Source organism: Coregonus clupeaformis, chromosome 15 (assembly GCF_020615455.1).
Source record: "Coregonus clupeaformis isolate EN_2021a chromosome 15, ASM2061545v1, whole genome shotgun sequence".
NCBI classification, from domain to species: Eukaryota; Metazoa; Chordata; class Actinopteri; order Salmoniformes; family Salmonidae; genus Coregonus; species Coregonus clupeaformis.
In genome coordinates this window covers 16,087,283-16,100,466 of record NC_059206.1, presented here as the reverse complement: position 1 = coordinate 16,100,466, position 13,184 = coordinate 16,087,283, and the positions used below count along the sequence as shown (strand labels likewise).

Here is a 13,184-nt window from a genome sequence, read left to right as displayed (position 1 = left end):
GACCAAATACTTATTTTCCACCATAATTTGCAAATAAATTCATAAAAAATCCTACAATGTGATTTTCTGGATTTTTTTTCTCATTTTGTCTGTCATAGTTGACCTATGATGAAAATTACAGGCCTCTCTCATCTTTTTAAGTGGGAGAACTTGCACAATTGGTGGCTGACTAAATACTTTTTTCTCCACTGTAGTGTTATGAAGGGGAATCTCGTGGACAGTGAGATTTAGATATTTGTAACTGGTTTCTGAAAGGCTTGCATCTCGATCTTATCTTCTTCTAGCACTTTAGTCAAGTTTGGAAGATGCTTCAGAGTAGAGGCCTGGGCCCAGATTCAGCTATTTCTTATGTTTTCCCTTAAGCAAAAAGTTAAGAAGAAATTAGTCTTGAAAATAAAGTCATTGGAAATGTTCTTAATTCCAAGATAGCTAAACCCTTGTCTTAAACTCAGGGCGGTGAGAGAAAAAGCTCATGAAAGCAATTGATGTTTAATTCACTCACAAACTTCATCTGAAAGTTTCAGTATTGATTATTTTAAACCCAAGAACATGTTTTAGAACAGTAATCTCAGTACGAAATATGCTAACATGATTGCCATTGCTAGCTAGATAGCTAGCTAAATTGGTTTCCTAGCAACAAACATCTTAAGAAGATTTGTAAGAAGATATTTGAGAAGTTCATGAGAAAATAATTAAATCTTAAGATATTGTTGAGGAATTGCACTTACAAACTATCTTATGAACTTCTTATTTTTTTTCTTAAGACGCTTCTTACGTTTTTGTGTATGAAGTGTGAATCCGGCCCCTGGAGAAGGACAATTTCCTTAACCCAGCGTTATGAACAGTCAAGTTGCGGATGTCCTTTTTCTGCAGTTGACATGGTGAGATTCACTTGTAGCTGATCTTTCTCCGTTTCCAATTAAATGTTTTGTTGTGTTAGTGGTTATGTCCTGGCTTAGCTGCTCTTGGTCGTGACATGTCTGATAATTACTTGACCACAAAATTATGACTCTTCAGCTTGTCCATGAGCTTGACCAATAGAACTCTCTCCTCTGTCAACGTCTCAAGGTCATCCTGAAGCTGATCTCTCATTGGTCAATAGCCTTGTTTGGTCCATTGAATTGGTCAGGTCTTGCTCAAGTTTGTCATTAACACTACTCAACTCTGTCCTTCCTTCGATCAAGAACTCAAGGTGAGCCTGAAGAGTGTTTCTTGCCTCAGTCAACAATGTTTTGACTATCTTTTTGCTCATCCAATTGGTTCTGTTCATTGGTCGGGTTGGTGAAATTCCTCTGTAGTTTGTTCCCTTCGACAAGGTTGTTTGACGGGCCACCGAGCACCACAATGAAAAACAAAACAAAAAAAACTGAGACTGCTTCAGAAACACGTTTGAATGTTATGTAATAAAATTCGTATGTAATAAAACATATTTGTAAAAGTACTTACGGCTGGCACCCAAGCCTGCGAGTCCAAACAGTAAGAGTATGGCAAGAAAAATAGGTATAGTCTACAGAGTGGTGTTTGGGTATTTAGTATTTTATTAGGACCCCCAATTAGCTCAATTATTCTTCCTGGGGTCCAAATAGGAAACAAAACCCAACAAATAACATGCATAACAATACATAATACAATGCACAATACAATATATAATATATACTGTGATCATGTGACAGATCATGTGACACTTAGATTGCACACAGGTGGACTTTATTTAATTAATTATGTGACTTCTGAAGTTAATTGGTTGCACCAGATATTATTTAGGGGCTTCATAGCAAAGGGGCTGAATACATATGCACGCACCACTTTTCCAATATTTATTTTTTAGAATTTTTTTGAAACAAGTTATTTTTTTCATTTCACTTCACCAATTTGGACTATTTTGCATATGTCCATTATATGAAATCCCCCCAAAAAATCAATTTAAATTACAGGTTGTAATGCAACAAAATAGGAAAAATGCCAAAGGGGATGAATACTTTTGCAAGGAAAAAGCTCAGATGCCTAGCGAAAATCATCTTAAGAAGACAGTTAAGAAGTTCGTAAGAAGATGTTTGGAAGAAAAGCATGAATTCTTAAGAAATGTTTGAAGAATTGCACTTACTGTTTAAGGAATCTTATGAACTTTTTTTTCTTAAGAAGCTTGTTAAGTTTTTGTGTAAGAAGTGTTTTGTGAAACTGGGCCCAGGGCCCATTTCCAAGTAGAAATGCAAGAACTTCTTTGCAAGAATTTCTTTTAACGTTTTTGCTTAAGGAGAAACATAAGGAATAATGTAAGAAAATCTCCAAGAACCTTGAATATCTAGTTTGCTTAACTTTCTTCACATATCTATAGTTAAAGAAAAAATGGAAGTTAAGAAAACTCTTCTTAAGGTTTTGTGATCTGGGCCCAGGTCCTTAGCTCTGACCTGGACCAGAGCTATGGATTTGTCTGGACCAGTTACACATAATTTATTTTAAAGGGCGGCTAAGGTTTAGGCTTACCTTCTTCTTCCGCCATGTTGTAATTCCCAGCATTAGACCCATGGCCTGTGAACATGTTTAAAAAAAAATAAAAAATTACTGAAGATGTGGGCTTCACAACACATTAGTCCAGAGTTGAGAGCAGTTGGTGTGAATTTGGTGAGAATTCGTTGATGATAGTTTTCTTTAATCCATCAATTCCTAATCTGGAATTTTTTGAATGTTATCAATATAAAATGTGGCCATTTGTTACATCAGTTGCTAAGCATTAACAGGACTAGTCCAAGAATTATATGTCTGAACTCTAATTCTCAAATTAGAATAGATTGACTGCTCTTCTTCCTTCCTTTGTGGGTGGGGATGCCTGTTTGAAACAGTAGATGAAAAACAGAACCATTCTGTCAAGTAATAATAGGCTTATTGCTTCATAAAAATGTCTTATTCAACTTACAGTTCTTTTCATTACAAAAAGAACATCAAGGCGCTTGAAAAGCAAAACAAACAAGCATCCAATAAAATGACATTAGTAGGCTATACAGATCTCAACAGTTTGGGGTCACTGATGAGTGATTCCAGTCACACTGCACAATACAACATTGCACGTCAATAAATTGGGAGTAAACTGTGATAGTCCCATCAGGCCATTTGAGTTGTTGGAAGTTTGTTTAATAGTCATACTCAAATCAAGCAAGGATCAGACACCGACCAGCACTTTTTGAAAGCTCTATTTGTCTCTTTTGCATAGCCTACTGTGTTCTCTTGTATGAACCGTGACTTTGAATGATTGTATTTTTGTATTGTGAGAAATCAGTTAGACAGTTTTGATAGTAGCCTACATTTTTACGATACATGACTGTGCACTGCAGTGCCACAAGTAGTCTCGGAAGCACAGGATGTATTCATTACGCAGATTCTGTTTCAAAACGTTTCATCTGTTGCAAAACGTTTTTACCACAGAGACCGTTTACTCCAAACTGAAAACGTTTTGCAATGAAAATTAGAGTTTCTACTGGACAAATCCAGGTAGGTCCGTCCCCATTTCGTTCCGTTTGCTCTGTTTGCTTCCGTTTCATTCTTAAACTGTTTCCGTTGCAAGACACCCCTGGGGTGTATTCATTATGTCTTGCAACATAGTAAACAATGGAGTAAACGGTTTATGTTACAAACAATGAATACACCCTGGCTACACTACTACACAATGGCTGTGTTCGAGAGGATGAAAACCGCAATGTATCATGGCTAAATTGTGACTGACTATTTGATCTACAAATAATAATGAATTGTTATTTATGATGCAAGGTGATTTGTAGATCAGTCAGTAGGCAGTTGTTTTGATGCTCTCCAACACTGTCGTTGACTGTAGCTACTACAGTACCACAGCAAAGACTATGGATATACTGACTAGATACATGTCTCTCCACACTAACAATAGAGTGCCACATTATAAGTCATAATACCTATAAAACCTAGCAGTCAAACAGGGAAATGGTTCCAATCGTTTTTCCACCATGAATTTTTCCCATAGGGGATTTTAGAAACACATAAAATAAGGGCTGTGTTTCATGTAGGCTTACCGTGGTGTGACATTTTGATAATCATGTAAATCTTTCTAGGACAACGTGACTTTTATCAATATATTCGCCTGTATTTACCCCCCAAAAATGAAATGCTAATTAGTTGCTAACGTGGCTATCGAAAAGAACTACAAATGCCATGATGATCGCATTGCATCGCATCGCTCCATGATCTCGCCATCACGGTTGACAACTCCATTGTGTCCTCCTCCCAGAGTGCAAAGAACCTTGGCGTGACCCTGGACAACACCCTGTCGTTCTCTGCTAACATCAAAGCAGTGACCCGATCCTGTAGGTTCATGCTCTACAACATTCGCAGAGTACGACCCTACCTTACACAGGAAGCGGCACAGGTCCTAATCCAGGCACTTGTCATCTCCCGTCTGGATTACTGCAACTCGCTGTTGCTTGGGCTCCCTGCCTGTGCCATTAAACCCCTATAACTCATCCAGAACGCTGCAGCCTGTCTGGTGTTCAACCTTCCCAAGTTCTCTCACGTCACCCCGCTCCTCCGCACACTCCACTGGCTTCCAGTTGAAGCTCGCATCTGCTACAAGACCATGGTGCTTGCCTATGGAGCTGTGAGGGGAACGGCACCTCCTTACCTTCAGGCTCTGATCAGTCCCTACACCCAAACGAGGACATTGCGTTCTTCCACCTCTGGCCTGCTAGTCCCCCTACCTCTGCGGAAGCACAGTTCCCGCTCAGCCCAGTCAAAACTGTTCGCTGCTCTGGCACCCCAATGGTGGAACAAGCTCCCTCAAGACACCAGGACAGCGGAGTCACTGACCACCTTCCGGAGACACTTGAAACCCTACCTCTTTAAGGAATACCTGGGATAGTATAAAAGTAATCATTCTAACCCCCACCCCACCCCACCCCACCCCCACAAAATATATAAAATAATAATAATAATAATTAAACAAATTCAATAAATAAAAAAATTACACAAAAAATGGCATAAATAAATAATAAAAATATTATATATAAAATAAAATAAACATTTCTAAAGTAGTTGTCCCACTGGCTATCATAAGGTGAATGCACCAATTTGTAAGTCGCTCTGGATAAGAGCGTCTGCTAAATGACGTAAATGTAATCATCTGGACAAGACTGCAGAATCGAGGCAAAGGTAAGAATCTCTGGATTAGCTATCTAATGTTGGCTAAATGTAGTAATTAATAAATTGGCTACATTTCTTTAAATGGACAATTCTATGAACTGTTGTGCAAGTTTTAAATTGACACAATACCTGTTATCAGAGGTGTCAACTAGAGATGGCGTGCAGGGATTTGTAGTTTTGCATGATGTCTATGTAGTATCTAAACAATTTATGACTTTGCTGACGGTTGCAAATGGTGTCTTAGAGGATGTTGACTCAGCTTGAGGAAGCATCTGGAGAGCATTTCTATAGGGGCACCCTAAAACAGAGGAAGTCTGTTATGTGGAGTCCTGGGATTGGTCTGTAGGGAAAACACCCTTATCAGGTTACATAGGATATATATACTTGGTTGGGACAAAGGACGGGGAGAATAACATATTAAGAGATTGGGCCGGTTGTTCTCCAGATGTCTGCAGAAGTCTGTAAATTGGCGCTGAAATCTTCAATGTAATAAATAATTATAATTGAGGACAGTGTCAGCGGATTCATTGTCATCACAGCATCTCCGCATCGTTTTCTCGACACTACATTAATGGCGACGAGGGTGCCCACCCAGGGACGCTACATCTACTTTGATGCTAATTAGCAATTTTGAATCAGTGTAAATACAGGCGAATATATTGATAAAAATCACATTGTCTGAGAGAGATTTACATGGTTATCAAAATGTCACGCCAAGGTTACCCTACACGAAACACAGCCCTTATTTTAAGTGTTTCTAAAATCCCCAATGGGAAAAATGAATGGTGGAAAAACGATTGGAACCATTTCCCTGTTTGACCGCCAGGTTTTATGGGTATTATGACACCTCCACTGTGGGGCTCTAGGAGTAGTTGTCCACAAAGCATCAAGCAGGCTGTCTAGCTCCCGCCTATTGTTTCTTTGGATTGGTGGATACATCTCATTATTGTAATACTTTTTCGAATATTCAGTGAGGGTTGTTAACGTCAACTGCCTGTGTTCAATGGAGAAAGATGCTATGCTACTTGCCTCATGTCTTGAATATGCATAGCCAACTCCAATAAAGTGTTTTTTCTCAAAGTTGCCGGGATGTCACGTGTCTTACTTATATCAGTACACTTGTAACAACTTAAGCATTATGAAACTTCTATTCGATCAAATAAACCTTTGTTGACCAAATTCGACTCTCATTGGCCTCAATAGAAAAACTCCTTGCTTGGTGTGCGAAAAAATACAAAAAAAGCCACCTGCTGGAGGGAGACAGATTTCCGCCGAGTTGGGCCTCTCTTTCTCTCTGGTTAAAGTTTGTGAAAGCGCAAAGACTACATTTCCCATCTCGAACTGGGCACGCACGGATCCGTCGAAACAAACAGGGATGCAGCGAGACAAAACCGGAAACGCCGCCGGGGCTGAAAAGTATGAATATATTCATATCTAATATCCATTGTGTGATTTCACGTTGTTTAGAAGATATATTAGTTAATTCTGCATGATTTGGTGTACTTATATTATAGTTAAATTATGTAATTCTGGCGAAACCTTTCGCTAACGTGACCCTTTATTTTTCTCAGGCCTGACCGGGAGGCCGCCATTATGTCCAAATACTACGACGGAGTCGAATTCCCTTTCTGTGATGAATTTTCTAAATATGAAAAACTTGCCAAGATCGGCCAAGGGACCTTTGGGTAAGATTTCTAGTAGTTATTTAGTGAAAAGGTTGCCGACAGCAACATGACTAACGTTAAGGATCTGTTGTTAAGTTCGCTTCAGCCCGACGGCTAGCTAGCCACAGTAGCTTGCAATCTTGAAAGACACCCAATATATCCAGTTAGTTGGCATGCAATCTAAAATGCATTGGTGGACACCTGCATGTGCTGTTTTATCCACGCCTGTGTGTTGATAGTGACGTCAGGTTCTGACAAGTTCTGAGTTCATACCCTGAATAAACATAGCTACGGTAGCTAGCTAGTGTCAGTAGAACACTAACATATTTGATATTCTTGTCATTGTCATACGTTCTACATTTTCATCTTACCGTACTTTACCTTTCCAGGGAGGTGTTCAAAGCCAAGCACAGACAGACTGGGAAGAAGGTAGCACTGAAGAAAGTGTTGATGGAGAATGAGAAAGAAGGGGTAAGAGGGACAACAAAGCCACATCTCTAACTAAATGCCCTGCATGAGAAATAAATCAACATTCCAACTTTATACACACAGATGCTTGATGTCAGAGGCCTCCTACAGGCCTCCTGTAGCTCAGTTGGTAGAGCATGGCGCTTGCAACGCCAGGGTTGTGGGTTCGATTCCCACAGGGGGCCAGTATGAAAAATGTATGCACTCACTAACTGTAAGTCGCTCTGGATAAGGGCGTCTGCTAAATTACTAAAATGTAAATGTATACTTTTTATTGGGTAGGCTAGTGGTTGACAATGGCACACTAAACATACATGGCAGTAGACAATGGCACACTATAAACATACATGGATGCTAATAATCATCTTCTTTGTCACAGTTCCCCATCACTGCTTTGAGAGAGATCAAGATTCTGCAGCTCTTGAAACACGAGAATGTTGTCAACCTCATAGAGATCTGTCGAACCAAAGGTAAGTGTCGGTCATGCTACTTGCGTAGATGCCTTTAAAAAAATGTTCACTGTCAAATATGGGCCTTGGTGTGCATTCCCAGTAGCAACCTACAGCTTGCACGGGGCCTTCCATATTGTTTCTTTGTGAAGTCACTAAGCAGTTACGGAGTATTGGATTACCAATCCAGACTAGTGTGTGGAGCAGTGGTTGCGTGTGTGAATACGATATATTGTGTCTGTATAATTACTCTTCTCGTCAACACACAGCCACCCAGTTTAACCGCTACAAAGGAAGCATCTACCTGGTGTTTGACTTCTGTGAGCACGACCTGGCAGGGTTGCTAAGCAACGCCAATGTGAAATTCACCCTGGCCGAGATCAAGAAGGTGATGCAGATGCTGCTGAATGGACTCTACTATATCCACAGAAACAAGGTGAGGCTACTGTCCATTTATGACAGACTCCCATCCATAGTCACTGTAACCTAGAAAGGGAAAAACCGAATGATCAGAGCCAGCACAGTAGGGTTTGGGTCGACACCATAGTGTGAAAAGGGTAAATGATCAAGTTTTTATAGACTTTATTTAATTCCTATTGTACTACAACATCTGTATCATCATTACGGGTCAAATGCACTGCATGTTGAATTCAGCCGTGTAACGTTGTGCCTCTCGCTGGCCACCTTCCTCCTCTTAGATCTTACACAGAGACATGAAGGCGGCTAACGTGCTCATCACCCGAGACGGCGTGCTGAAGCTGGCCGACTTTGGGCTGGCGCGAGCCTTCAGCCTGGCCAAGAACAGCCAGGGCAACCGCTACACCAACCGTGTGGTCACACTCTGGTACAGGCCCCCAGAGCTGCTGCTAGGTAAGGAACCCATCTGGCTGGAGCATAGTGCAGGGTTCATGCCCAGGGATAGGCTACTGAAATCCCTAGACCTCTCCTCCAGTTTCCCAAACCTCTCCTCCAGTACCCCCAGCCAGTCCACTTGTGTGACATATTCGAGTACTAACACAGCTGATTTAACTAATGAAGGGCTTGATAATTAGGTGACCATTTGAATCAGCTTTGCTACTTCTGGAAGTAAGTGGGGGTAGTCGAGGAGAGGTTTGGGCAAATGTTATTTTTTCCGAAGATGGCATTTCTATAAAAGCTGTATGTAACGGACTCTATATAAATACATAAAATCCCAGGCTATTTATACAGTTACAAGATATTGAGATGCCGAGCTTGCTTGTAGCAATATGTGTAATTTAATGGCATGTAAACCGAGAGCTACATTGTTTTGTCAGGTGAGAGAGATTACGGGCCTCCCATTGACCTGTGGGGTGCGGGCTGCATCATGGCGGAGATGTGGACACGCAGTCCCATCATGCAAGGCAACACAGAGCAGCACCAGCTCACACTCATCAGTCAGCTGTGTGGCTCTATCACGGCAGAGGTATGCACACAAACCACACTCGAAAACACACACACGGATGCATGCACACACACAAACCATATCAGGGTCCCCAATTACATTCAGCCATGGGCCAGTTTTTCCTTGAGCGGATGGTCGGGGTGGCCGGAACATTATAAATAATTTGTATACTGCAAATTGAGCTCAAGAATCCCAAACGGATAGTATTTGACAAAAACAGAATTATTTCCAACCTTGATTACATTGGGATATGTTCCTCTATTTATGCGTGGGAATACCTGAACAGATTTCCTAAATAAAAATAACTTGGAGCTGATTTCTTTGTGATTTTACATTCTTATGTCCAACGAAAAGAATAGACACACCTCTGTGTAACCACCAGTTTAACACAAACAAATTCTCATTCACCATTCAATTCCTAACCTGGACTCTTCCCCCATCAGGTATGGCCAGGCGTGGACAAGAAGTACGAGCTTTACCAGAAGATGGAGCTCCCTAAGGGCCAGAAGAGGAAGGTGAAGGACCGCCTTAAGGCCTACGTCAAGGACCCATACGCCCTGGACCTGATTGACAAGCTCCTAGTCTTAGACCCGGCGCAGAGGACGGACAGTGACGACGCTTTGAACCACGACTTCTTCTGGTCGGACCCCATGCCCTCGGACCTGAAGAACATGCTCTCCACGCACAACACGTCCATGTTTGAGTACCTGGCCCCGCCCCGCCGGAGAGGTCACATGCCCCAGCAGCCGGCCAATCAGAACAGGAACCCGGCCACAACGAGTCAGACTGAGTTTGACCGGGTGTTTTGATTGGACGACAGAGTTGGAGGAGGGCGAGTGGCAGACTGTTGCAAGGCAGAAAGTGGCCAGCCCCAGTTGGCGTAAGACTGATTTTAGGGAACTGTAGCATTCTTTCCAAGTGGAGGCTATTGCGGGGGCAACACGAGGGAAATGTGGATGTTTCTTCAATCAGTATTGTTCTCCTGTTCATGTTCTATCACATTAGTCTATCCTCTGCCTCGGACATTTGATAAAGCGTTGAGATAGTACTGCGTTGTTATTGGGTGGGATTTCAATTCAATAACTAATTTGCTTCTTCTTACTCCAACTTGTCTTCGAAGATCTGAAAGGTTTTCTAGGGTGGAAAGGATTTGTGAGGAACTAGGCTACGCTTTGGCTACGTGACGGCTAGATGGAGCTATTGCTCTTTCACAAAACCTGTCCGGTCATTTCAGTCAACAAAGACAGGAAGCAAATTATTGGATTGGTATCCAGCCCTACATGGGAATAGACATGCGTTCAGTGGGTTGCTCCGAGGACAATTCCACTAGTGTCGGGACACGTCCTGTTTTCGCAAGAACCACACACACACACACAAAGGATTGACACAAGCCATCAAGACAGCGATTTTCATCGCTATAACCAATAGATTCCTTTTTTTTTTTTTTTTTTGTGTTTTGTTCATTTTAAAACATTTCTTTTTTTATATTGTACGATCATGAGTTTTGCCAGTTATCTTTGTGGTGTATGCGATACGTTGTCCGTATAGTTACACTAATAAACCTCACTGATGCACTGCCATTTATTGTCCTGTAATTATTGTCCGGTCTGACATTACCCTATAGAGAACAGCAACATGGATTATTATAGCATGTTTTATAAAGCATATTTCCGCTGTTTTAAATTTGAAAGAATCGAGACAAGCGAGACGTGACTATAAAGCCACCGTATAGGTCCAATGATAATGCATTATTAACAGGTGGTTTACAGAAAGTTCCACCAAAATGACTTCTCTCCCAAACAGAACCATTTGTCACTTATTGAGGTATAACTAGAGAGAGTTAGGCCAGGATTAAATCCAATCACTCTTTGATCTCTATGTACCATTTAAAGGTACTTTTAGATTGAGCGACATGCAACATTCACTGTGAATGCAGTCCGCTAACACGGGAACATTGCATAGCCAACAAAGCGTGATCAGATTGAATCCCGGCCTAAGGGTTCAGGTAAGCAACGGTTCCAGGCCTCAGAATAGTTGAAGTGGAGCTTTACTATTGCTGTCATCTACTTGCGCAGATGGATGGAGTAGAAGCTAGATGTGCTTGGGATAAAAAAATGGACATAGGCAGATTCCCCTTAACCATTTGGTATACCATTACAGTACTACTGTTCACAGTTAGGGAAAAAAGTATTACCAATCTTTTTCTGAGAACAACTGACCAGGGATGGGCAACTGAACTGTAGGCCCGCGGATCCATTCGGGACTCAACTTCTTGTTGAGAGTTAGAATAGTAGAATTGACCAGGTGAAATTTGGTTATGCATCAGCAGTTGTTCTGTAATGTCAGTCACTGACAGTCACTCAATTAGCCCATGTCAGCTAAAAGTTTTTATACTGAACAGAAATGTGTTTTCTGTCCGTAATAAAGCCCTTTCGTGGGGAAAAACTAATTCTGATTGGCAGGCCTGGTCCTTGCCATTCTGCCGCCATGGGCGAGAACAAAAAATACTGGTAACGTCTTTTCCAGACGTTGAAGTTATGTTTAATTTAGGTTCTGAATGAAAGGTGAAACATTTTCCGTATGTTAAGAATACGTATTTTACAGACATTGAAAATATGTATTTTCCGGATGTTGAAATCAGGAAAATCTTTGGTTAAAAATAAGTAATTTATAGATGTCTATGTTTGGGTCAAATCAAGGCTGGTCCAGACCGGACAAAAACTTAACCAAACATAGACGTCTATGATTGGTTCAGATTTGGTCCGGACCGGACCAAAAACCAATGTCCATGTATGAGGAAATCAAGTCCGGAACTGCACCAAAAAAAGACGTCGGTGTCGATCCGTGCTTACTGAGGTGTAGCCTACAGTGTTGCCTGAAATGGAATTGTATGAATGCCCAAACGTGGTAGGCCCACTGTTTGTAAAACAGGCCATTGCATTGGCTTTATAAGTCCTAATTCCTGTGACTAATCAATTTAGCTATTTAAGTTCTGAATATCAGCCACCCAACTTTATCAGGAGTTATCCGAGCCTATTTCCAATGTGTTTACACAGTGGGAAATGCTGAAGTATTTAATTTTTCGCTATGATCAGCTTGTCAAAAATGGACAGATACAAACTTGAAACCACTGATCATGACAATCGGGTGAAACTCCTGGATTGTCCATTCTATATTTAAGCAATAATGCTCGAGGGGGTGTGGTATATGGCCAATAAACCACGGCTAAGGGCTGTTCTTAGGATACAGCCCTTAGTCGTGGTATATTGGCCATATACCACAAACCCCCGAGGTGCCTTATTGCTATTATAAACTGGGTACCAACGTAATTAGGGCAGTAAAAATAAATGTTTTGTCATACCTGTGATATACAGTCTGATATACCATGGCTGTCAGCCAATCAGCATTCAGGGCTCGAACAACCCAGTTTATAATGTCAATTTTACTTTGACCTGTCCTGTTTTTAGGATATGTTGTTTGTTAACATGACAGCACATTTTTTCTTTGATTGAGTGCCATTTAGGTTAGGCTATTTAATCTGAGAAACCTGCATGATGTAAAAAGTGTCTGTCTCATTACGTTGTCATACATTTTATCTCCAGCCTGTAAACTACAGAAAATGCCACATATTCTTTCTACCATATCCTATATCTGCTACATTATTTATGTTAGATAATTTTTTTGACGGAACATTGGTGGAGCACTGCAGAGATCCGTCTCTCCAACAGCACCCCCAGGCCCACCCATGGCTGCGCACCTGCCCAGTCATGTGAAATCCATAGATTAGGGCCTAATTTATTTATTTCAATTGACTGATTTCCTTATATGAACTGTAACTCAGAAAAATCGTAGAAATCGTTGCATGTTGTGTTTATATTTCTCTGTTCAGTATAGATTGCTAAATTAGTGCTAGATTTAATCAATTCTGCCCTTAATCCGAAATGAAAACTATCTTGGTAAATACTGTGGTCTACAGCTTATCATGAGATACTCTACCTCAGGCGAGCAAAACCTCGAGAC

The 13,184-nt window shown here is 41.1% G+C and overlaps 1 protein-coding gene across 1 annotated transcript; it reads left to right on the top strand.

The window, feature by feature from the left end:
- Nucleotides 1-6,473: 6,473 nt before the first annotated feature.
- Nucleotides 6,474-10,744, top strand: cdk9 (cyclin-dependent kinase 9 (CDC2-related kinase)). Its single transcript, XM_041897535.2, has 8 exons — nucleotides 6,474-6,576; nucleotides 6,732-6,845; nucleotides 7,214-7,295; nucleotides 7,672-7,762; nucleotides 8,011-8,177; nucleotides 8,440-8,611; nucleotides 9,037-9,185; nucleotides 9,608-10,744. The coding sequence occupies exons 1-8, from the start codon at nucleotides 6,536-6,538 to the stop codon at nucleotides 9,971-9,973; spliced, it is 1,182 nt and encodes a 393-aa protein (XP_041753469.1). The 5' UTR covers nucleotides 6,474-6,535; the 3' UTR covers nucleotides 9,974-10,744.
- The last annotated feature ends 2,440 nt before the right edge of the window (nucleotides 10,745-13,184 follow it).

Bases quoted from the DNA above. Each gene is read 5' to 3' on its own strand.
- cdk9 (XM_041897535.2), top strand. From the start codon at position 6,536: ATGCAGCGAGACAAAACCGGAAACGCCGCCGGGGCTGAAAA. The intron at 6,846-7,213 runs GTAAGATTTCTA...TTACCTTTCCAG, and splicing joins ATCGGCCAAGGGACCTTTGG to GGAGGTGTTCAAAGCCAAGC. The intron at 7,763-8,010 runs GTAAGTGTCGGT...GTCAACACACAG, and splicing joins AGAGATCTGTCGAACCAAAG to CCACCCAGTTTAACCGCTAC.